Source organism: Thunnus maccoyii, chromosome 6 (assembly GCF_910596095.1).
Source record: "Thunnus maccoyii chromosome 6, fThuMac1.1, whole genome shotgun sequence".
NCBI classification, from domain to species: domain Eukaryota; kingdom Metazoa; phylum Chordata; class Actinopteri; order Scombriformes; family Scombridae; genus Thunnus; species Thunnus maccoyii.
Genome location: NC_056538.1, coordinates 4,081,090 through 4,104,850, shown reverse-complemented (window position 1 = coordinate 4,104,850; position 23,761 = coordinate 4,081,090). Strand labels below are relative to the sequence as shown.

Here is a 23,761-nt window from a genome sequence, read left to right as displayed (position 1 = left end):
CAAGATAGTTATCTTGTAATCACGAGATTCAGACATCATAATTATGAGGGGGTTTTGAGATATATGAGAATATATACTTTGTTGAATGCAATATGCATCTGCAAAGCTCATCCACAGCTATTAAAAATTTTAGCAGGTTATACATTTTTTGTATATATAAAGTGAATGAAATATGAGGATATATTCGCTGTAATGTTGTCTTGCAAGATGCTGTACTCCACACATCAAAACTGAAGTGTTTCCAAAAGCAATAGATTTTCCAACTTGCTGACTTCCGTAATGGCAGCCATTGTTATCTTTTGTAGTTTCTATCAAAGTGCCATCTCACTAAATGTATTATTTTTCCGCCTAAGCAAACTGCTTATCTGCCTTACATACGTCTGTTTTTTTCATTGATAAATCACGGAAGGTCCTCACTCTGCATCAATGTACCCATTGTACAGTTAGTGTGATACTATATTGTATTTCTATATTTTATAGGTCTTTATTGAATTATATTAAGTTAAACCTCCTGAGACAATGTGAGGTGGCATTAGCCATATTTGTTTTTCAGCTTTAATTTCTATATTCATTAATGTAGAAGGTTTCTGTGTTTAGATTCTTTATCAAAGTGCTCATTGTTGCATCAATTCATTAATGACAATGTTACAAGCCTCAAGTGTCTTTGTTTTGCTACCGTTAACATCAAATGTCATCAAACCACCGATGTTGAGAAATAAATGCAAATACAGCTGTGTGTTATACTTGTCTAGTTTTGTGTCCAATGTGTTCATATTAATCATATATCAGAAGACAGCTCAGCTCACTTGTTGCAGATGATTTACACCTCAGACCATGTTTGTTAGTATATTAGCCGTGTTGCCTGCCTACAAGAAACAACCTGTTAATGCTGCAATTTGAATTTCTTTGCTTGTTTCAAATTTTTTGTCATGGTAAATGTAAAATCTAAAGATAATGCCACAAAATATAATTAAGAGTCAATTTATGCTAGCAACTCTGAATCTGCAAGTAGCTGAGTTAAATGCTCACAATGACATTGTCAAAATGCTGGTGCATAGCATGTAATGTCAGGTATTTTTTCATAAACCAAATTGTTGGACAAATTAAAAATCGGACCTGATGACACCAGATGAAAACCAGCAATCACCATAGTTGTTGCAATTTATCCTGAGAGGGGGGGACATGAAGCTGTGTATCAAACCTCATTGCAATCTATCTAATAGCTGTAAGAAATTTCCCTCAAAACCTTGAATGTGAACCTCATGGTGGTGCTAGGCTAGAGGAAAAGTCAGGGGATCACCAAAGTCAGTACAACTCATCATCTAGGAAGCATGAATGTCTGTATGAAACTTAATGGCCATCCATCCATCCATCAGTGGTCCAGACATTTCACCTAAATGTGTCAACCTGGTCCTTACGTCTGAGGAACAGGATCACCAAAGTCAATTGTGCCTCACAGGTGACATTAAAGGAAAAGCCTGGGAATCACAAAAGTCATTAAATTACTATATTACATAACCATAATATAGACAAAAATAATACACAGAGGATTATTTTATTGTTCGACCGAATAACTCATAACTCATCCACAACTTTGTGAGCAGTATCCTTGGGTTTAACTGAGGACACTTTGAGCAGCTTTTCCTCCCCAAGTCCCCTCATCCAATCAAACTGCAGCTTTCCATACTGAGTCTTCCCACAGGGTTTCAAAGTGAAGAAGCTGTGTTGGGAGGGCATTGGGATCACGTGGTGGAAGCAGAAGGAGGCCAGCTCCTGGGTGTCTTTCATCTGAATCTTCTGCAACACCCTCTGATGCACTGCTGCCTGGCCAGGCTGCAGTGTGGGGACGGCTGCCAGAGGTTGTTTGGCATTGGAAGACTTGAGCGGATGCTCTGTTGCAGCCAACCTTGTTGCCCGTGGAGAACGGAAACCTTGGAGAGAAATAAGTTTGTACAGGCTCTTCCTCCACTCTGGCATGGGCTTGTGGCCTCTTTGGTCTTTGATAGAATGGATAGTTTGTGCAAACTGTGTTGAGTAATCAGAATCGAGTGGGTGGCTGAGACATTCAGGATGGGTAAATCTGGGGGGCTGAGTTTCAGTGTTGGACAGCATAGCCCTAAATGCAAGACGGTGCTTTTCACTGGTGGAGAGTTTTCCATGGTGTGACGAGTTCTTGTTACTGGCTTTGAACTTCTTATAAAGCTCCAAGACTTTTCGATCAAGAGGCACCTGTGTTTGATGTCTAATCGTGTTATATTTGGCCGAAGACAGGAGGAACCTTTGATCTTTGACTGGCAAGCCTCCAGAAGGCCGGCGGTTGGGTTGGGGTTGTGGATCCTCTGGAGCAGGAGGGGGGGGCTTCAGGGGATGAGGAGTAAAGTTTTGAGGCTGTATAGGTGGTAGGTGCAAGGTAATCCTGGGTTCTGCAAACATGCAACACAAACAAAGTGAAATATTAAAGGACAAATGCAGTAAAAGTTAAAACAGTCAGGTGCCCAAATGTTTTTACTTGCCATAATCATTCCTCCTGTTCATACTGACCATTAGAAGATCATAATGCACTTACAATGTAAGTGATGGGGGACAAAATCCACAGTCCTCCTCCTGTGCAAAAATGTGTTTAAAAGTTTATCTGAAGCTAATATGAAGCTTCAGTTGTCCAAATGAGTCAAATCAAGTAGATATCTTTCAACGTTACAGTCTTTTTAGTGCCAAAGTTCCTCTTTCTGTTACTATACTTTCACCACAGCTCAACTGGGAAACACCATCAGAGGAAACACAAAGAGGGGATTTGATGCTAAAAAGACTGTAAATGTGGCAGATATCCACTTGATATGACTAACTCAGACTGCTGAAGCCTCATATAAGCTTCACATCTACTTTTAAATGACTGTGTGGACACACTATGGATTTTGGCCTCCATCACTTACATTGAAAGCACATTTGAAGGAGATCTTTTAATATCCAGTATGAACAGGAGGAATGATTACAGCGAGGAAAACCTCTTTCACTGTTCATATGGACACCTGACTGTAGTTTTAAGACACACTTAAGAAATCCTTTATGAATGATGGTTTAAATACTGTGAGAAGCAAAGGGCCTCATGTAAGAATGTGTTTGTTTTTTTAAACTAAACCTCTTACTTTTAACTGTGAGGTTTGTTCATACAAGTGTTCCAAGCAAAATTCAGCAAATCTACAAATCAACAAACTTAGCTTCAAGCTTCAAGTCCTGCTGTCGGAAATCATCAGACAAAAACCTAACAAATTAAGCAGTGTCAGTAGTCGTATTAGGGTACCCAAAAAGCAAGAAAGTGTTACTATAGCTGTCAACACATAGCAGAGCAGTACTGTGACAGCAATAAAGAAGGCATTAGTTGATATAAATATAAATGCCTTGCTTAACATCCAGAAGATAAATTGGAGGCAGTCAAGAGGATGTGACAGTGGGCAATGTTACACTGTCAGATGTTATAACGGGACATTTACCTGGACAGTGACATGTATAAAGACCCTGAGGCAGAGTGAGATTTCCTACTGACTTGTACAAAAGGTCTGGACCACTTGTGAATTTCATTCATTACTCAGAGAAAACTCTAAATACGGGTAAATTAGTGAATAAAGCAGGTTCAGTTAGATGACTGCTATGTGCCACTTAAGAATGTGTTTGTATGAGTTGTTCTTGCATGTGGCCCAATGTCTACATGTGCTAGATGAATATACAGAGTGACATGAACCTTGCTTTGAGATGACAATATCAGCAGATACCACTGGAGGCTCTGTGCACTCTACAGAGATGGAAAAAAGTGTTGGACGATGAAAAATACATTTTCACATGCAGGCCAAAATGACATTTTCAAATAGCATATCACTGATGCACATATCTGGAAGTCTTAAGTAGCCTACAACTTTGAGGTACTTGTACTTTACTTGAGTATTTCCATTTGATGCTACTTTACACTTCCACTCCACTACATTTCAGAGGGAAATATTGTACTTTCTACTCCACTACATTTATTTAACAGCTTTAGTTACTTTTTAGATGAAGATTTGACACAATGGATAATATAACAAGCTTTTAAAATACAACACATTGTTAAAGATGAAACCAGTGGTTTCCAACCTTTTTGGCTTTTGACGTCTTACAAAAAGCAGTGTGTAGTCGGGGTCACATTTCACATGTCTATGAATTGTTAACAGCTCCAGCAAATAGTGATTTTTCCCTCTAAACTTCTCACATGCTTTCATTTCAATAAATGTTCAAATGATCCAATATTTCACCAAAAATCAAAGATTAGAGAAAAAGTCCAAAAACTGAAAACAGATTTGTGTATCAGAACTTTGTTTTTTCTTCTTTCCTCTCCCATTAATCATCTCACGACCCCTCAGATTTATCTAGTGACCTTTGGAGGGGCCCGACCCCTAGGTTGGGAACCACTGGACTAAACTAGCTACAACAGTAACATGCTGCTCTAACACTGATGCTTCAGTATTAATAATCTAATGATGTCATATATAATAATATATCAGTCAGAGGCACCAAATCACTACTTTTACTGCAATACTTTAACTACATCAAGCTCATAATACTTATGTACTTCTACTGTAGTAGGATTTTTCATGCAGGACTTCTACTTGTAATTGAGTATTTTTACATCACTGTATTGGTACTTTTACTTAAGTAAAGGATCTGAATACTTCTTCCACCACTGTAGTGTACCTTTAGGCACAGAACTGGATAGGCCTATTCTCTGTGTATTGGACACAGGAAACTCCACATCGTCCTTCAGCTCTCTTTTAGGTCCTTTTTCATGACAGGAGGCAGGGCTATAAAAAATAATGTTAAAAAGTTCATATGAATGAATTCACATTCATCCTCCTTATGAAATTCTGAATAGTTGTCAAACCATTATTTAGTTTTAACACTTACAGGAAGCTCACAACACTTCTTGAACTATATTTTGAAGCGACTTCTTCCCTCTGAGGCTCCACATTCATTTTTACATCAGGAAATGTTTTCAGCTGGCTCTGCAGATTCTTCTCAGGCTGGATGTTACTGGACTGCTTGACGAGGACAGGCCTTCCCACCTTCTCTTCTTCTGTTTCTTTCTTTACAACCTCATTTTCCTTCCTCTTCACCTCGGTTATTTCTTCCCTTTTCTCATTTTTCTCAATTTCCTTCTTTCCCTTAATGTCTGTTTTATCCTCTTTTTTCTTTTTCTCATCTTTATTTTGTTTCATCCTTCCTTTCACCATGCCAGTCTTTTCTTTCTCATCCTCCTCCTCATCTAGTAAAAACAAAGTTCTTGTGCTCCATTCCTCCTGATCTTCTGTGGTGGTCTCATCCCCCTGATAGAGACTATAAAAGACGATGTCATCCCAACAGTCTGCTTTGCAAAGTCCCTTCCCTCTCTTCCTCCAGCTCCGGATCACAGAGTTGGGGATGTATCCATCTGGAGCTATGGGCCATTTCAGAGGCTCAGTGTTCACATCAACAGCTATGTGACATTCTGCCCTCTCCAACAGCTTAGGCTCCAGACTCTCCTACCAGTTTTACCCAACATAAACAGTTAGATGTTAGATGTTGATGCAGTGAACAAAAATCACCACCCTAACTGCCACACAAATCTCATTCATAAGATTCTATTATTTCAAAAACTCACCAGGATGACCTTCTTGTGTGCTTGATGCTTTGGCCTTCACTCCTTCTAGCAAGTACTTCCTGCAGGTTTTGATGACCTGCTGTAAGCCCTGCTGCTCAGGAGAGGCCTCCCCTCTGCTCTGCTGTGATGCATTTTTTGAATTTAAACATTGACATTTAAATATTAACAACCAGTTAAGAAAATGGAACTCACATCAAGATTTCCAAAGATAATAACAAGGGTTTGTATGCTCTAGTACATAAATAATAATGATAATATATAGTAAAAGGAAATTAAATAACATTTATATCAAAAAATAAAATTGCAAAGGAAATTTCTTACTTAAGGCTCTATTTTTCACAGCTTTGGATTTCATGCAGTATCTCAATATTTTCAGGTAAGAGTGTAAAGTTTGATTTCTTTTTGCTAATTTAGTAGTATACTGTATATAAAATTTTGTGCCACCTAAATATTTACGGAGAAAGCAGCCAGAGTATCCTGTTACAGTGGTCATAGGTCTTGAACGATCCACTTGGCTGGACAAGGAGAAGGACTTGTGTCTTGTACCAAGAGACCTTTCCACAGACCACAAAAAAACCTTCAGGGTCCGACAGGTTTATAGAGAAGAGTCAGGACAATAGGAGCAGTTCCCCACTAGTGAGTGAAATCACCCTCAAAATACTATCTTGGGTCACAGCCAACATCTAGCTTCCACCCCTCTGAGCAGCGACAGGGTCACTGCACACCCTGTACATCTTCAGCTGGATGGAGAAACAGAAGGGGTAATGGCACATGATGGTTAATCCTCCAGTATTATTCAGATACAACTAGGAAACGTTGTATCTCCAAAATGTCAAGATTTTGGAAACAAAGACAAATGTCCTTGTTTGCCTGGATTATAGATCCAATCTTCAACTAGTTTGGGGAGAAGGATCTGTTTGCAGTCTTGCAGACCTACAAGACACATCCACTTTACTACATGACATGCCCGCTTTACTACACCCTAACCTTAACCCTGACCCCCTAACCATCCCACTCCTCATGTCTAAACCTAACCAAGTGGGTGTGTCACGTAGTAAAGTGGGTGTGTCTTGTAGATACTGCAAGTCTGCAGATAGACCTACTTGAGTTTGAGGGCATAAAAAACAACAATACTGATTTTCAGCAGTCAGCCATGCTTTACTGCAACTTTTATTCAGGATGAGAACATTTATTGTGGACACACTCACAAAATAAAACAGAAATAAGGACGTACAATTTTATTTGATGTGTATTCATTTACAGTATTTGCAGCATAGGTGCAACCAAATGGATAAATAGTAACTGTGCTCACCTGTTGTTTTATAATGTTATTGCTATGGAGAAAAAAGTTTCATGTTCCATCAGAACAAAACCAAACTGCAAATGAAAAATGTCACCACATATCGTGGAATGATAGGCTTACTTTCCCTCTCGAGCCTGCAGAGTACTAAAAATATGAAAATATTAGAGCTGCTTAATAAGAACAGCTTCTTTCTATGATTCAATGCTTCACAAACAAAAGAACAGAAGAAATTTAAAATTAAAGTAAATTTCACATGAAGCCTCAAAACCCATTTCATCTTAAATTACAAGTCAATATATTTTTCCAAACAGGTAACTTTAAATTAATTGCTATACATGTTTGGTGATATGTTCAGACAATAAATAAAGGATACAGGAACAACATGGCCTCTTCCTTGCTTTGTTTCTTTTGACACACTTTTAAGACACATGGCTCTCTTCTTCTGGAGTTTCGCTCTTTTTCTACAAACACACAGTTTGTAACTCTAACAGAATATATGCTGTTCCAGTATGTTGTGTGATGAAAATTTAAATTTAATTTAAAAAAAAGAAAACCTTTCACATTTCTGTAGTAGCATTGTATTTCATTCCCACGCCTGTATCATTGCCTCAATGTGTCAACAAAGCATTTACAACACAGATATTTCATTGGACAACAACAACAATATTAATGATGATGGCTTGCAGAGCTAAGAAACAGGGGGATGTAGATATAGTTCTTGTGAAGGAATGTACTACATTGACTTTAACCAAATTTGTGATGTCAGAAGGGTTAATTATTATGTTTTCATGAAGCAGAAATAGTTTTTTCTCCTGAAAGAATTTGAAGACCAAGTTCTTCAAAGGCAGATGCTTACCAATGGAGATTTCCAAACCAAGTTGAGTTATGAAGCAGTTAATGGAGTAGGAGTGTGTTCATGTGTAGTTTTTAATTTCCTAATTGCCAATCCCTCTTGAATATAAAAGAAAGTGTGCTTATTCACTTTCTTGCCAAGAGTTAGATGAGTGTTATGTCTGTGCATTAACTAAGAAGTTAGAGCTGGGAGTCAATTAGCATAAAGACCGGGAGCAGGGGAAACAGCTAGCCTATAGGCTCACTACAAAACTCAAAAACACACCCATTACCACCTCTAAATTACACTAATGAATGCATAGTACCTTGTTTGTTTAGTTCTTGTTTGTTATCTTGGATGATCAATACTCTTGTCATTGATATATTTCTCCTTGTGTACAGATTAAAGACAATAGATACAACGCGTTGATTAGTAAAATGAAATAAAAATTAGTTTTTGGTAGGCACAGTTTTGAACTCTGGACAGAGCCAGGCTTGCTGTTTCCCCCTGCTTCCAGTTTTTGCTTTTGCTAATCTAAGCTCGCTGCCTGCTAGCTATAGCTATAGTTGCATCAATCTTCTCTGCTAACTCAGTAGACGTGAATAAGTACACAGCAATGTCAAACTTTTAATTCCCTTAAAACGCTCTGCACTGATTGGAGGTTTTGGCAGAGCTGAACACCCATAACAACAACAGCTGAGAAAAAGCCTTGGGAGAATTACTGTTGAGCAAAACTGAGCGGTCTGTTGTGCAGATTTTTCTGTTCTCATAAAACACTCTCCTGGCAGTTTTTCCAAAAAGAAAAATGCTATGTGTAAACACAGCCTTAGCCTGAGCTGCCTTGCTCACTATGGGTTGATGCAAGTTTTAACACAAAACAGTATATGATTTAGTATGGATTCATACTGTTTGTTTCTTTCTAGCCTCTGTGTAGTCATAATTTTATTTTAAAGCTGCACGAGTACAGAGATGTTATAGTTTAGCAAATGTGAAACCCTGCAAGGTGACGGATCTAATAGTCTGTGTGTCCAGGACGAAGCGTTCAGTCAGTGCTATTTGGGAGTTAGACTAGCTGTGTCCCATTCCTCAGGCTATCTCCTTCAAAGGACACAGCCTACAAAGAAAGGTGCATCCTTCAGAGGACTGAAGGTTAGTGGGCTGAACCTGGGCTGTAGCCAGCATTTTAGAAATACTGAGATCATGAACCGAACTCCCCCCAAAGGTACCCTCACTCCATATACCAAAAAGAAAGTCTAAAAAAATCTGGAGGTGATTTTACCTTCTCACCTTGCTGAAGTGATGTAGAAGTATGTACTCCGTGGTACACCGTGACATCGGTGTTGGGTGAAACAGTGTTGAAACTTTCTACCACAGGGGGCAGTGAAATGCTACTTTTCAGTCTGGTATTAAGTCATTCTTTAAAAATGCAATATACGACATTCAGCCCCACTAGATGTTGCACTAACACCAGCATCTCAGACCAAAACAAATGTGCGTGTCGTTTACTCGATAAAGTTGGGGGGAAAAAAGCGGTCCCTGAGCCGACAGCTCACAAAACTTGGATCAAATTGTCAAAGTAGGCAGTTGGCAGAATCTTGATTCAAGCATGAATCAAGATTCTGTTGTCACATTGCCTATTTCTTGCCTCAGATACTTTCAGAAACATACTGTATTTTAGTGTACTGTTTAGTGATAATATGATAAACTTTGTGATCCAGCTGCCATGATAAAAACGGATGCCGGGGAGACACGGAGGGGCTCGCATGCACTAACATCCACATGCGGCCAGACCAGCTATCAAAACAAAGAACAGAGAGGCTGGGATTACAACACACACAGAGGGAGTGTGACTCCATTCTCTGCTCAGGTCATCATTACTACACTATATCTTTGCTGACATCTAGTGGGGCTGAATGTCGTATATTACACCTTTAAATATCTACCATGTGGTGGTCTTAAACTGTACAATGTAAACTGATCATGCAAAGGAATGGCCAAAGTGTCCTCAATGGTAGCTATGGCCCTGAGCTGAACCTGCGCCTCCTCCAGATTTGGCGCCCACAGGATTCTCCACAGTGTCATCATGAGTTCTCAGGTCATGCCTTACTTGACATATTTGGTCCTCGGATGTGTAGTTCCAAAGAGGCCGTCCATGAAATGGGACACATCTTGTGTTTCATAATTTAGCTTTGTCACATCTGTGAGTGGAGTGCTTTACCTAGAACTGAGAGGGATTCATGAATGAGGCTCTGCTGACTGAGAACTGCCTTACAATAAGAAACGGATCAAAACATGCAACTACTATGATGTCTTGATGAGTATGTGTGATGTGCATCAAGTATCAGACTAAGCAAACTTTCTGTTTCTGTTTCCAACTGATGAAGCTCACACCATGGCATCTTCTTCTGTAGCTGTTACCATAGTGGGCAGTCATTACAGTTATCATTATCAGGACACATCACTTTAATTCCAAGAGGCACTCACAACAACATAATAACCCATCAATGGAACAGTTTTCAAAGCTGCATATACGTATGTCTTAAATGCAGTTAACACCTGAGATACAGAGCATAAAATCTTGCATGCTGCTAAAAGTGATGATTCTCTTTTTTTAAATATTTTGCTTCTAACATTTGAAAGAAAGGTTTATAAATAAATATAAATGCAACTGGAAGACTTTTTCCCAAAATATGATTTTTACAGCTACTCAGAACTCTTGAACTACTGAACTACATATAACAAAAACGCACACGAAAATTGCTGCTGGACCAGAATCAACAAGCTACTGTATGATTGTCACAGTGCAGTTTGTGCTGTCATAATTGCGGCTGTTTCATTTTTAAATATAATACATGAATGGTAGAAGACACTGCTGTACTAAGTGTGCTACATGTGGGGCCATGTAATGTGTTTAGCATCAGGAAAAGGCCTTGATGAAGACTTGATTCCCTCAGCCACTGAAGCAGGACAAGCAGGACAAATGATGCCATTGCTTTTAAAACAATCAATTTTATCTGGTCACGAGCACTGTGATTTAAAGTGAGCTCACAGTCAAACATTGTCACATGTATGATGAAGTGGAAATGCTGCTGGGATCTGTAACACTCAGTATAAATCCTCTATAGTCTCAAAACATTTTGTGAAAGGAGCACAAATTCTCAAAAAGCAAATTAGACATTGTAGACACAATTTATGCAAAACATTTTGTCACACAACGTTAAAAGCAAGACTAAAAGTCTACAGCCACTTTAGCCGCCCAATAATCATATAATGTGCATTATATGCTAGAGAATAAACTTGTTGGATAGATGAACAATGTTTAGACAACTTCGTTATTAGAGCTTTACCATTAGTAGAGCAAGAACTGTCAGGTGAGAGGCACCAGAGGAAAGGTTAACATGGTTTATCCATGTTAACATGCTTATATGTCAAATGCTAACGTTTAGCTTTTTAGCTTGTTCATGAGTTATACTGTATTAGTATTAAGCTCATAGTATAGCTATGAGCTTAAATCACTCCCTATTTACTACATAGTCCACTATATGTACTTTTGTGCAAATGGTAGCATGTTAACATGCATCACTTTGAATATTTGCATGCTGGCACACAAGCTAAACCCAATACAAACACTAGCATGGTTACCTGCTAATGCTGCTGATGTAAGCATGTTAGAATGTGTACATTTAGTATGTAACATATGACCGACCAATCTGCCGACTTCTCTATAGCTACGTCGCTAATGTAGCTTAAAACATTAGGCATTTTTTGAATTCATAACACTCAAAGGCTGTGACAGAAATCACTCCCTGTTTAAGTACTTTCTGCATTTTTATTTGAGTGTTTCAAATTCCCAGTCCATGGCCTGTACTGTACACAACCTGCTGCTAATAGTGCCATTATTTGATACATGCCAAAATTGAAGTTGTGCGACACAACACTTGTCAGTGATAATGCAATTGATGATGATTCATAAGAAATCTCAACTTACTTTACTGCTGATCACAGTTAATGAGGGCGTGATTTTGGACACACAGCTAATATTAAATGTTAGATAATGGTTAAATTTAGGTGAGGAAACCAACTTCTGTTTAGTATTAAAATATATGCAGAACAAATATGAACTTTCTGTGTATTCAGGGAACTCAGACTTTCACTGACAAGTTAAAAACAGAACCTGAGTCATCCGAGCTGAGAGTAAAGGTATCTCAACTCTACAACTTCCACACCTTTGCTTTCTATGGCATTACACCAGTGTCACTCTACTACTGTAGACCTGCTTACTCCATGAAATACTTTTGTTGGAAAAAAAGCTTGTTTCTTACTAATCATGCACAGCAGCATACCATGCTAATTCCACAAAACTTCCTGAGACTGGGGTGACAATAAATACACATGATCAAGCTACTGGATTCCAGTGAAAGCTCTCCTTACACAGTGTAGCTAACACCCATTCTGCCCGAGCGAACATTTCCCTCGCTCTTGCAAAAAAAAAAAAAAAAAAAAAAAAATACAATGAAATTTGAGTGTGGACATTTGCTAAATTATTGATGAAAGCAGCATCAGAGGGATGGAGTCAGTTCACCAACCATTAACTGGCTCCTTCAATTCAGGCAGAGAGCTTCTGAGACTGTCACTGTAAAGCCACCGGCTTTGTTAAGAGGGTGAAAAAAGAAAAATTACAGTATTTGGGGCCACTGGTCTGAAACTTGTTACTGCAGTCTGTGGGGAGTACGGTATGATCAGGTTGGGGGTTGGTATCCGGCAGATGTCATTCTTGCAGAAGTGTCTCCCTCCAGTCAAAGGTGTGGTTTGGTCCATGTGTGAGGGGAAGGATAGGAGGGTCCACTAACTGCCACACCCCCGTGTCTCCCTGCTCCTCACAGGAGCAGAAGCCCAGGTACGGGATCTGAGGTAGAAGCAGAGGAATTAATAAGACAAAAAGAAGAGGTTCAACTTTAAGTTCTGTAGTTGGACAGTATCATTTATAGAGCACCTTTAATTTTCTTGATGACAATCATTGTGTTTTGTATAGGTGACTTTGACTGCTTTCTGCTTACACCTCTTTATTTGCTTGCAAGTGGCTAATCGCACATTGTGCACTCTGCAGCCACCTTGTGGCACAAACAATAACATTGTTTCATCATTTGAAAATGATGATGATGGTTTGTTAAATTTCAACATTGTCTAAGTCTAGGTTCTTGATATTTGTTGGAATAGATAGATAATTAGATTTTTTTAATGCAAAAAAATAAGGGAAACTAGGCAGGATGTGGAGCACATGGTTGTAGTAAGAACTAAAAAGCACACTTCATTCAAGCATGTCAATCTACTGGTCAGGTGTCCAATTAAAAATAACTTTTTTAACACTTGAACATCTTGGTTTGACTTTGTTTCATATTTCCTCTTACATCTCTGTTCTTCACTGTGTTTTTGCATGTACACACAAGTGTTTTTGTACATTGAGCCACAATCAGCATGGAGAGAAGAACTGAGGGAACCAGATGGAAGTAATAAGGGACATCAAAAACAGATATGCAGTGAACAGACCTTTCGGACCACTTGGATGAAGTCCTTGGCGCTCTGTGGGCTGCGGCCCTGCAGCTGGCGTGTGCAGGCCTCTAAGGAAGAAGCGTGGGCTACAATCAGCACGTTGTTTCCTGCAGAGAGTGGAAACCCAGGCAGGATGCAATATCAGCAGTGGACAAACACATGAGCAAATGAGAAAAAATACTTCACCTACGCAAACTCAAACTCAACAACTACCAAACTCTAAGGAGTGTCTCATACCAGTGTTTTTGCAGTCTGACAGGATATCTTTGGTCACCTGGTAGCTCCGACTCATGTAGTTCTCATAGGATTCAGACACAGTGAGCTTGCTGACTGGGATCAGAGGTCTGTATGGAGATAAATACCAGTTATTGATGGGAAACTCTCTGTCTCCACTTTCAGCTGTTGAAATCTCAGCAAAAGAGTTCAGTTCTTTCGTGTGCCATTGAAGGGAGGTAGTGTGTTGGAGTGCACTGGGGTTGTGTAGTTGTTGTTTTAAGTGAAGAAGATTTGGCAGCACATAATTACACAAGTACAACCACACAGCTACAGCTACAGGTGGTACATGTAAACTGTACACACTGTGTATTAAGTATTTATACTCATATGTACAAAACAAAATAGATAATTAGTGAAGTGCAAAAAGCAGAGAAATTATAATGGAAAAAGCCCAAAAAGTCAATGATCAGGGTACTTTATCACAAAGCCAGATTAGTGGGTTAAGCTCCTTTTCAACCAAAAAGTTAAAGGAACTATTGAACCAGAGGAACTAACCTCAGGAACTAAACTAGGAACTGAAAGTCCCTTTTCAGCATTCCTGTTCGTGTTTAAGTCAACAACAAAGCCTAACTTTACTTTTAACATTAACAAACGATTACAAATGTCCACCCCTTGTCTTAATATAAATACTAGAATACGTCCTCGTTTTATGAATGAAGCAAGTTAAAGCAATGAACCAATCGGCGACAGTCAGCCCTGCAAACCCTGCCCCTAAAGTTCCTGTATCTTTGGAAGGTAAAATCTCCCCCGACCAGGGACTTTTAGCATCAGGAACTATCCTACGGGAACTACATTTAGTTCCTCATTCCTCTGGTCCAAATACAGATTTAATCCCTTTAGATTCTCAAAAGGTTCTTAGTCCACTGGGAAACTTCCTGTGGTGGAAACACCCTATTAATCAGCTATCTTAAGGATTACAAAAATGGTCCACTTTTAATGAGGTTGGATTACCATGGTAACCTATTCTACACTACTAACCTGCTCCGGAGCGGGTTCACTTTAGAGGATCAGATCAGTACCTGCCAACAGCCCTGATCACTGGATAAACTAAGTCATCATTCCTACAGCATCCTGACACGGACAAGAGCACTGACTTAACTATAAAATGGCAAGTAGTGATGAGCAATAGAAACATATTTTATAGATCAGTAGAATCACTTTGCCTGTCATGATAATGATGTCAGTTGACAATTGCCACTCTAGGTTTACAACTGGATCTGTTTTGCAGACCAACAGCCTAATAAATGCTTAGTTTTTAGTTAGTTTTACCTGCATATTAATACATTTTTTTATTATCTGTACTCTGCTTTGGCAGCAGGGATAGCCTTACTTTAACTGTTCTTAAGTGTATCACTTATTCATATCACATTGTTCATCATGAGAAAAAAAAGCACCAAAATATCACTATTCTAGACTGCTGAACATGTTGAAAATGCCAAAAATAGCCTTAGGTTAAATATTTGGACATTATCTCTAAAGTCTCTTCAGCTTCTTATTCTACTCAAGTCGTGGGATTATTTTGTAGACTTATTCCACCTTGCTGAAAATCACTCCAAGTCAAGTGACGTAAGCTCAGAGCTGGATAGAAAAATCCAGAGTTAACTGAGCGGGAGCATGACACAGTTCTGTAGTTAAATAATGCTGTCTAAGCTTTCATTACTGCCCAACAACACAACCAACCTGTCGTGTTTAATAAAATTGTTTCAAATGTTTTTTTTTTTTTCCATGTACTCATGTACTGTATCCAGGGATCATTTTACAAATGTAGATGACACATTTTGCAGATGACAAATACATTTACATGACTGATTATTCGTGTTGCATATAATTGATTGATGTGTGTTTTCCTTTGAGTTGTTTGCATCACCTGTACGTTGTGTCCACACTGAAGTGGGCTGCAGCCAGGTCAGTGGGAGGTATCCATGCAGGCAAGGAGCTCCCAGAAACCCACTTGGTCCATTCAAAAAGCCCTGGTTCCACTCGCACCTTCAGCTTGCCTTCCTGCTGCATACCTGCTCACACACACACACACACACACACACACACACAGTTGTGTTTCCATCACTTCAGAGGACGTTACATTGACTTACATTCACTTCCTGGAGACTTATTACAACCCTAACCATAACCACCACATGCCTAACCCTGAACCTTACCCTAACCTTAACATAACCCTAAATTAGCCTTAACTTTAAACCAAGTCTTCACCCTAAAATTAATGATTTTACATTAAGGGGACTTGCTTTTTGTCCTAAAACAATGACTGTGTAAACAGATTTACGTCCCTACAATCTGAGGAATACCTGGACCACACACACACACACACACACGTACACACACACACACACACACACACACACACACACACACACACACACACACACAGCTGATTAGGGCTCGTCTTAAAAGTTAAACTCATGGTTTGTTGACTAAAATTCAACATGATCAACTCTCTTGATGTCCCTGAGATAAAATTACAGTATGATACATATCTCTGTGTGTATCTGAGACTCTTCTTACCTCTAAGGATGTTCTGTGCAGTCTGAACACATCTCAGGGAGGGAGAGCAGTACACAAAGTCTAACACTGTGTTGCTCTCTGACAGGGCCTCACCTGTAGAAACACATATGTAGCGCACATGTATTTCATGAACATAATACAATGCTGCTCTTTAGTTAGATCTACAGATATTGGTGACGTACCCACTAGTCGTGCCTGTGTGCATCCAGTCACAGTGATGGGAGCGTCCATGTCGTAATCTCTCTGTCCTCCCCACAGCGGCAAACTGGGAGGCATGTTCAGATTGGAGCGGACATATCTACCTGCAAAAACATTTCCAAGAGAAGATTCTTTTTTTTCTTATTCCTTAAACTTCCTTTTTTACTGATGAAATTCAAGGGGACTGGTTATAAAATATCAGTGTGTATTGGACTTAAAAACCTCAGTCTACCCCTACAATACTCCATTTATTAAATTTCTTTTGATTTAAGATGAAGCTGTCATGAGCTAATCGCATTTGAGTGGCAGCGCTCACCTTTACTGTCTGAGCAGAGGGAGAGCCAGTGTTTGCCAAAGACCACATCCATCCTCTCACCGTGCCGACACACAAAAAGTGTCCGCTTGGGCTGCCGAGAGTGACTACCACTCATCCGCAGGACCTGCTAGAGATAAAAAGCATTAGTAAGTCACAGGGCTTTTGAGAAATGTGTGTATATGTTACATTTTAATTCAAAATCTGTCATTTGTAAAGATTCAGTATCACATAATTTTAAATAATAAACACACAAATCTACCTGCATTGGATGACAGATGAGACTGAGAGTGGGTGTGTCTCCAGGACTGGGGTTATCAGGGCGTCGGCTGTCCAGCAGGCCGTCAAACAATCCTCTCTCCTTGCCGGTCTTGTCAGAGGGCCCGCAGCTGAAGAATGAATGGGAGCTGTGGTGTCGAGGAGAACACACATCAGATATAAAGTACAAATTACATAATTTCTTTCTCTTGGCAGTTGAGAAAAGCTGATTCATTGGGTAAGAAAATACATCTACCTGAAGCTACAAAATTTAGTTTGTCCAGGAGGTGGTGCTAGAGGGAAATTATCACCAAAAACTGCAATGTTTAATACAATTAATTTACTGTGTAACTGGCTTATATCTGGTTCAAGGAAACAAGTTATGGTTGTGTTTGTTTCTGAAGTTTCTGAAAGTAATAAAGAAGATATTTTAAACACAACAATTTTAAATGTTTTTTTTTCACATATACAATTCAATCTCAATTTTAGAGCAAAAGGTTTATTGAAGAAAATATGTTTGTTTGCTATGTTTAGTTCTTATTTTGTAATTTTTCTTCATCTTAGTCAATGAACGTCTGTCTCCATCTTGTTAAATGGTTGATGGACTGTGAAAACATTGTGGATGATGGAATCAATGATGGAAAAACAGTAAGACCAGGAATTCATCGCTTTATTGCTTACAAAGTCTGATATGTTGCATCTTACAACATATGCATATTGTAAATGAATCTAAACTTGAAAATATAAGAAAGGGTTTTGCCACATTTTGCTGTTTGGATAGATGAGATAAAGGATGGCATGTATGTTTGTTGATCGACATTCAAATGAAGAGGGTCAAAAGGGTCACCGTCTGAGGAGCATGATTGCGCTCAAACAATCTCATGATAATCTGCCAATTACATTCTGATATGTCTTGTGTACAAGGGCAAATTCTGGCCTAGTTGTTGCATTAAAAAAGGTCAAAGCCACCAAATGATTAATATTCACCAAAACTATCTACACTCAGTTTCATGGTAATCTGGCCAGCATCTGACCAAAGTGTTGGATGCACTCACAACTGTACTTTTTAGTATTTCAGTGTCAAATGGGTGTTCTATGTGTATTTTGTATCATGATGTTGATGTTTTTTTATCTGTTGATCCTATTTGGAGAATCTTGTGCCAGTATGGGTGGTCTGCTCACCCATGGAAGACCCAGGTGTCGGACTCGTCGGCCAGGCTGACGTAGTTCTCAGGCAGCAGGCCAGACAGCCCGGTGGCCAGCGAGGTCCCGTTCACCCAGCCTTCACTGGTACTACCCTGGTCCACTGGAGACATGAAGACAAAATCCCCAGGAACCAGCTCCAGCTCATCGTCATTCTGCGGCATGTAGGGGTACATCACCCGCAGGGTCTGCACATGGGACATATACAGGCGTGTCTATTACCGGCTGTTACTGACGTTTAAAACAAACTGTCAGCACCATCACTCACTATCACTTGTGTCAATATGTTCTTACGCTGCTTGTAAAGAGATATATGTGACCTTGAAACATGCAGTGTAAGCATGAATAATAGATTACCTCATGGTTTGCAAAACGAATGTCCCTGGAGAAGAGGACAGCCAGCCAATCACAGCCAAGCTTGACTTCGATGCCCTTGGCCAGTTTCTCCAGCGAGGGGAGGTGATCAGTGGGGAAGTTGTAGGCCAGAGTTACATGGAGCTGCTTCTTATGAGGCTCCACGTGGACCTCTGGATGACACATGAGGCAGGAATTTGTTTTAGATAATACTGAATACAGATTTTGCACTTTTTGTTATCTGTATAAAACTGCATAAAAAATAAGCGCAACAAGTCGCATTGAGGTGAAACTGTACAGGGCATCATTAGAGTTGAAATCTGAAAAAAAAAAACCAAAAAACCAAACAAAGAAAAAGACAAGCCTCAACATTCCACACATCACACGCACTAATCTGACACTTTACCGTGAAGCAGACATATGACAGAGCATTAACACTAACACCATGGCTCTAATCTGATTTGGCATTTAGCTGCCTGACACACCGTTTGCCAGTCACTCTCATTTTTCGCCTGTGTTTAAAATCAGTTACACTGACAGGCTGAGTGAGCACTTTAATAACACGATGTGACCGCCAATCATTTACTGCCGCTGCTGGAAAACAAAGTTGGTCACCACACATTACATGGTGAATATGATGCTGCTGATATACTGTCTATAAACACAACAAATAAACAGGATATGGTGATGAGGACAGTTATTAAAGATGGGACAGATAGATGGCAGCTAAGATCCATATATAGTGCAATTATCCTCTAATGCTTGTGGTTCCTACCTGCCTTCCTGGCAGCCTCTGTGGAGAAGTCGGCTGCAAACTGCTTGAGGACGTCGGCCACCTGCTCCTCCACGAAAAGACCAATGAAGTTGGAGGATGTGTAGAGCTCAAGGGGCAGTGGGCTGGGAAATCGACCCCGCCACTGCTGCACGGTGGCCTGGAGGGCCTCGCATAGAGCTTCCACTTTGTGGTCTGCACACTGATTAGAGGGGTAAAAGAGTTACACGCCTTGTAAACTTTACTCATCAGCCTTTCTGAAAGTTCAGTTTCAGTTCAGTTCAGCCCTCCAACTCACCATAAAGAACTGGCAGAGGGTAATGTGGGGAAAAATGTTATGGGCTTTGTTTTTGCCACATGTGACCCGACTCTGTTGCCAGAAGTGGGAGAGCTGGTTCTGTAGTGGCCCACTGGGTCGCAGGTAGAGGACAAACTCCCTGGGCAGAGGGTCATCCAGGAACGGGTCGTCCACGTGGGAGAACAGCCTGAGGGAAGATGTGAATGGAATTAAGCAAAAGTCACAGTTTATACATTTGCTGAGCTTAATGTTCTTTTGTTTTCAACTCTTATTCTACTTCACAAAATTCATGTCAGTCCATTTATGACATAAGTAAAACCTTAAAAGAGGAAGTGAGTGAGCACACAGTGCTGAATGCAAATGATTTCAGCCGTAAGAGCAGTTCACTCAAGCCTTACGGCTCCTTTATAATTAATCATTTTAATACTTTTCTGTTTCGAACAGAAAACTTTCTGCCTTGTCTGCTTGTTTTCTGGTAACAGTTCTGTCCTCCAGTAATGACAGCAGATATTCTGAGTGAACCAACTCCTGAGTCTTAATTCAGGATTTCAAAAGATCTTATTTGGCCTACAGTCATTTGGTGGAGCCACTGGTGCAAAATGCCTTCATTTCCAACAGGCTTTATTTATGACTAGTGATATTCCTTACATTGTGTGCAATTGGTGAACAGCATTGGCTTTCTTGGACACAAACATTTAGTGAATCTGAGCTTCCAATCTGTTGAGAGGAATTTTACAAAAATTGTTACTTTTTTAATTTAGAAATTTTAAAATGAAAAAAATACTCTGCTTGGAATAATAATTTGTGTCAGAGAAGGATGATCTTCTTTCCCCAGCAGAGGGCAGTATAACATATCATCATCTCCTTGACTTGTGATGTGTATATGTGTATGTACTGTAAACACATATGTTGTTTTAACTTACCAGTCACATGCTGCTTGTACACTCCGACCTCCTGTTGATACCAGGGCTTTCAATCTGTAAAAGAGCACAAGAGAGAAGAATAAAAATCAAATTACATCCTCAACAACATCGAGAATGTTCACTTACAAGTTGCTCATTTATACTGTGAAATGTGCACAGTGAAAATGTGTGACTAGTGAGCGCAATGCAGCAATGAGAAACCCAGAGAAGATACTTCTTTTCTTTCTGAATGAGTTAAGCAGCCCTGGAACACATTGATCTTGTTCTCTATACTGTAGTTTTTATCCTCAAGAGTTTTCTGGCAGCAGATGGCAAATAAAAGGAGAACTGTGCTGGATCCATGCCTATGTGGAAACTGACACTCTGAACAGTTAAGAGATGCAAATAATGGCTTTAAAGCAAGAGGGAGAAAATATGGAAAAGGTGCAAAGTTGTTGACTGAGCAGAGCTGCCTCCGGAGGTGTCACTGGGAAAAGGAAGATGGTGAATTATTCAGGTTTTTCCTGGTTTGACTGGCTGAAGTGAATCTCTAAACAGAAATCCGGCAGCCGTCAATTCAGACAGAAAAACATCACATTGTCAAATGGAAATGCATTTCTTCTCTCACTAGTTAGAGCTAAAAGAAGACTATATTTGGCAGTGGTGGAATAAACAAAGCAGATTTTACGTCATGGCTGAAATTACTGTAAGACGCGTTTGTAATCTAAACATTTGTTGAAGTCAATTATGTTTTTACTTTGATAAGTTCTGATTACTTGATAACTTTTAATTTTAGTGTTTGCATCCAGTAAAAACATCGCATCAGGCACTGGTTAATACATAATTACATTTTACATTACATTTGTAAGAAGATTGTGCAAATGTATGTAGAATTCATTTTAAAGCGGCATTAACTGATTGTGGTTAATATAAACTTTAACTTAAACTTAATCTAATTTAATCAAACAAATAAATAAATGTAGTCGTGTGTTATTATTTTGGCAGTTTACTCTGAACACTAGAGTGGGTGATATGAGCCAAAAAGCCTTCCACACAGTTACGCTAGTCTGAATTGGTTTCTTTAGACCTTTTTTCCACAGCAGACTCGTCTTGGCAGGAAAAGCACAGGTGTAATTAATAACATTAACTATGACTCCACTCCACTTAGTGTCCCTGTAAACCAGCACACATAATTCCAAGAACTGGAGCACGTACATGTAAGTGAAATGCAACAATCATTAATGCTATCGATTATGCTTGTGTTTATTTAAAATATTTTTTTTATTTTTATTGCGTTTTCGTTACTTTTACTGCAATATATATCAATGTGGTCCATGAAAACCCAAAATTGAATACAATTACATCACCTAATCACTTTGAAAATAAATAACATAAATCAACAGTCAGCTACATGATATATAATAATATTGATATATTTCACCAATCTTTATGCAACTGTACTTATTCAAATTCATGTCGATATATTAACTTAATCCTTCAAAAAAAGAAAAAGAAAATAAAAATACACTTGTGTTTGACCAACCAGAGTGAAATATCTCAACGACACAACACTTGATACATATTTACAGTTTGGTAGCTGTCCAATCTAAGACAGTTAGTTTTGTTTTCTAACAAAACGCACGTATTTCAAGGTGACAGTTATACAGTATCAGTTATGTAGAATATTTCTCAATTCTTTCCACTCCCACCTTGTGATCTGAAGGTTCAGCGTAACAGTGAGTAATTGTACGTTTATGTCACACGTCAGTTCCTTCTACCCAGCGTGGAAGATGATACTCAGCATGTGTGGGAAGACATTAACATCAATTCCTTTCATAGGAGTAAGTGTGAACAAACCACAGAGGAGGTCTCCTCATAACAATAACCAAGGACTTCCAGTTACTTGTGAAGCAATGAGTCATCTCTATGAAGTGTGGTGTGTTCTCTTGTTAACCATCTGTTTACTATCTGCTTTCTCTGGCTGATAACTGAAGAAATTGATTGCACAGTCATCTACAGAAAGCCACATAGAAATATTTTACAGAATAGCCTAAAAGAGTGTGATGTGAAAGCTGAAATAACTGGCTTATTCAAACTGCTTTCTGTTTGAAGAAAGATATTCAGCTCCTGCTTTCACAGAACAAACAAGGTTTCCGCTACTGGTAAAGACACAAGTCTCAAGTTTATGTTTGCCAATTACACAAGTTTCAATCCTCCACAGAGATCAAACACCAGTTTAAAAGCAATAAGCAGAGAGAATGGCAATTTATCCATTCACACCTCCGTCCTTACCTCAGCAACACCTGGAGGCTCGACTGATAAGCAGGAGAAGGAACGGCAGATCGGATGATTCATATTAGAGCCAGAGAATCTAATTAGCCATAACAGAAGATAAGAACGTGTGTATGCTAATGTGGTTTCTATCTCTGGGGGGCGGTCGGCCCCCTCAGCATGCCATGAGATGTTCTTGCGCGATGGGAAAGGTGGAGGTGCTACGGAGAGACGTGTTTGTGTGAGCATTAATGACTGCATGCTGACTGTATGTCTTAGGATTTGATCACTGCACATCTTTGAATACCACTGCTAATACAGTATGCTGGACTGAAACAACATTAATACTGTGTGGTGATAATCTATATTTATAATTTCAACCACTGGCTGTTTTTATTTGATGCAAACATGCAGTGCTTCCAAACTTAGAAGGCTACTATTGCTTTTTAATATATTACGCTACAGTATTACTTTAACACTACACTAATACATACTTGTTTTTAACCATTTGAAATGTATAAGGAGCTCTACAGCCCAGTTTAGCCTCTTTTAGCTTGTTGTTTTGGTTTCACAATCCCAGAATTGACTGTAATTGAGTCTCACTGGTCAAAACAATCCTGTTTCCAGCAGCAGACAGTTGTTTTCAGCTAACTGAATATTTTGTGGATTCTTATCCTACCCATCCTTGTGAAAAAAAACACACATTTTATGTAACTTCTCAACAGTGAGCTCAGTCAGCAGCGGTTCTGACCACAGCAGAGGCAGTCAGAGACATCACTCAGCTTACGGGTGTCTTGGTGACTGGTTGGGTTTTATGAAACTGCTGTGTCCCACAGGTGCAGACCTACATACCACTGCATATGTATGTGAGAGAATCAGAAAGAAGGAAGAAAGACCGAGACAAAGCGCCTAAAGGAAGCTGTTTAAGGAAGAGACTGAAACCACTTCAACACACACCCACAAACACACACCAACAAACACATCAGCGAACAGTAAATAGAGCCAGACATGAGGAACATAAAAGAAAGGTTTTCCACATGCTAACAACT

General features: G+C 39.4%; 2 protein-coding genes across 3 annotated transcripts in view; both read right to left on the bottom strand.

Moving 5' to 3' along the window:
- Nucleotides 1-1,536: 1,536 nt before the first annotated feature.
- LOC121899124 lies at nt 1,537-5,155 on the bottom strand. The gene is made up of 4 exons (XM_042414751.1): nt 4,930-5,155; nt 4,720-4,826; nt 3,737-3,787; nt 1,537-2,423 (listed from the first exon to the last, which is right to left on the bottom strand). The coding sequence occupies exons 1-4, from the start codon at nt 4,995-4,997 to the stop codon at nt 1,576-1,578; spliced, it is 1,074 nt and encodes a 357-aa protein (XP_042270685.1). The 5' UTR covers nt 4,998-5,155; the 3' UTR covers nt 1,537-1,575.
- Nucleotides 5,156-11,606: 6,451 nt separating this feature from the next.
- ubash3bb (ubiquitin associated and SH3 domain containing Bb) overlaps nt 11,607-23,761 on the bottom strand; it is a 44,081-nt gene continuing 31,926 nt past the window's right edge. The window contains exons 2-14 of one of the 2 annotated variants that reach the window (XM_042413847.1): nt 20,463-20,516; nt 19,540-19,726; nt 19,245-19,443; nt 18,473-18,642; nt 18,095-18,303; nt 16,917-17,061; nt 16,658-16,781; nt 16,326-16,445; nt 16,144-16,236; nt 15,491-15,635; nt 13,585-13,691; nt 13,345-13,454; nt 11,607-12,703 (exon numbers count right to left, since the gene is read on the bottom strand). In XM_042413847.1, the coding sequence (XP_042269781.1) occupies nt 12,566-12,703; nt 13,345-13,454; nt 13,585-13,691; nt 15,491-15,635; nt 16,144-16,236; nt 16,326-16,445; nt 16,658-16,781; nt 16,917-17,061; nt 18,095-18,303; nt 18,473-18,642; nt 19,245-19,443; nt 19,540-19,726; nt 20,463-20,516 (1,801 nt within the window). In that variant the 3' untranslated portion in view covers nt 11,607-12,565. Of the gene's footprint in view, nt 12,704-13,344; nt 13,455-13,584; nt 13,692-15,490; nt 15,636-16,143; nt 16,237-16,325; nt 16,446-16,657; nt 16,785-16,916; nt 17,062-18,094; nt 18,304-18,472; nt 18,643-19,244; nt 19,444-19,539; nt 19,727-20,462; nt 20,517-23,761 lie in introns of both variants that reach the window. The other variant, XM_042413846.1, reaches the window with a different exon arrangement.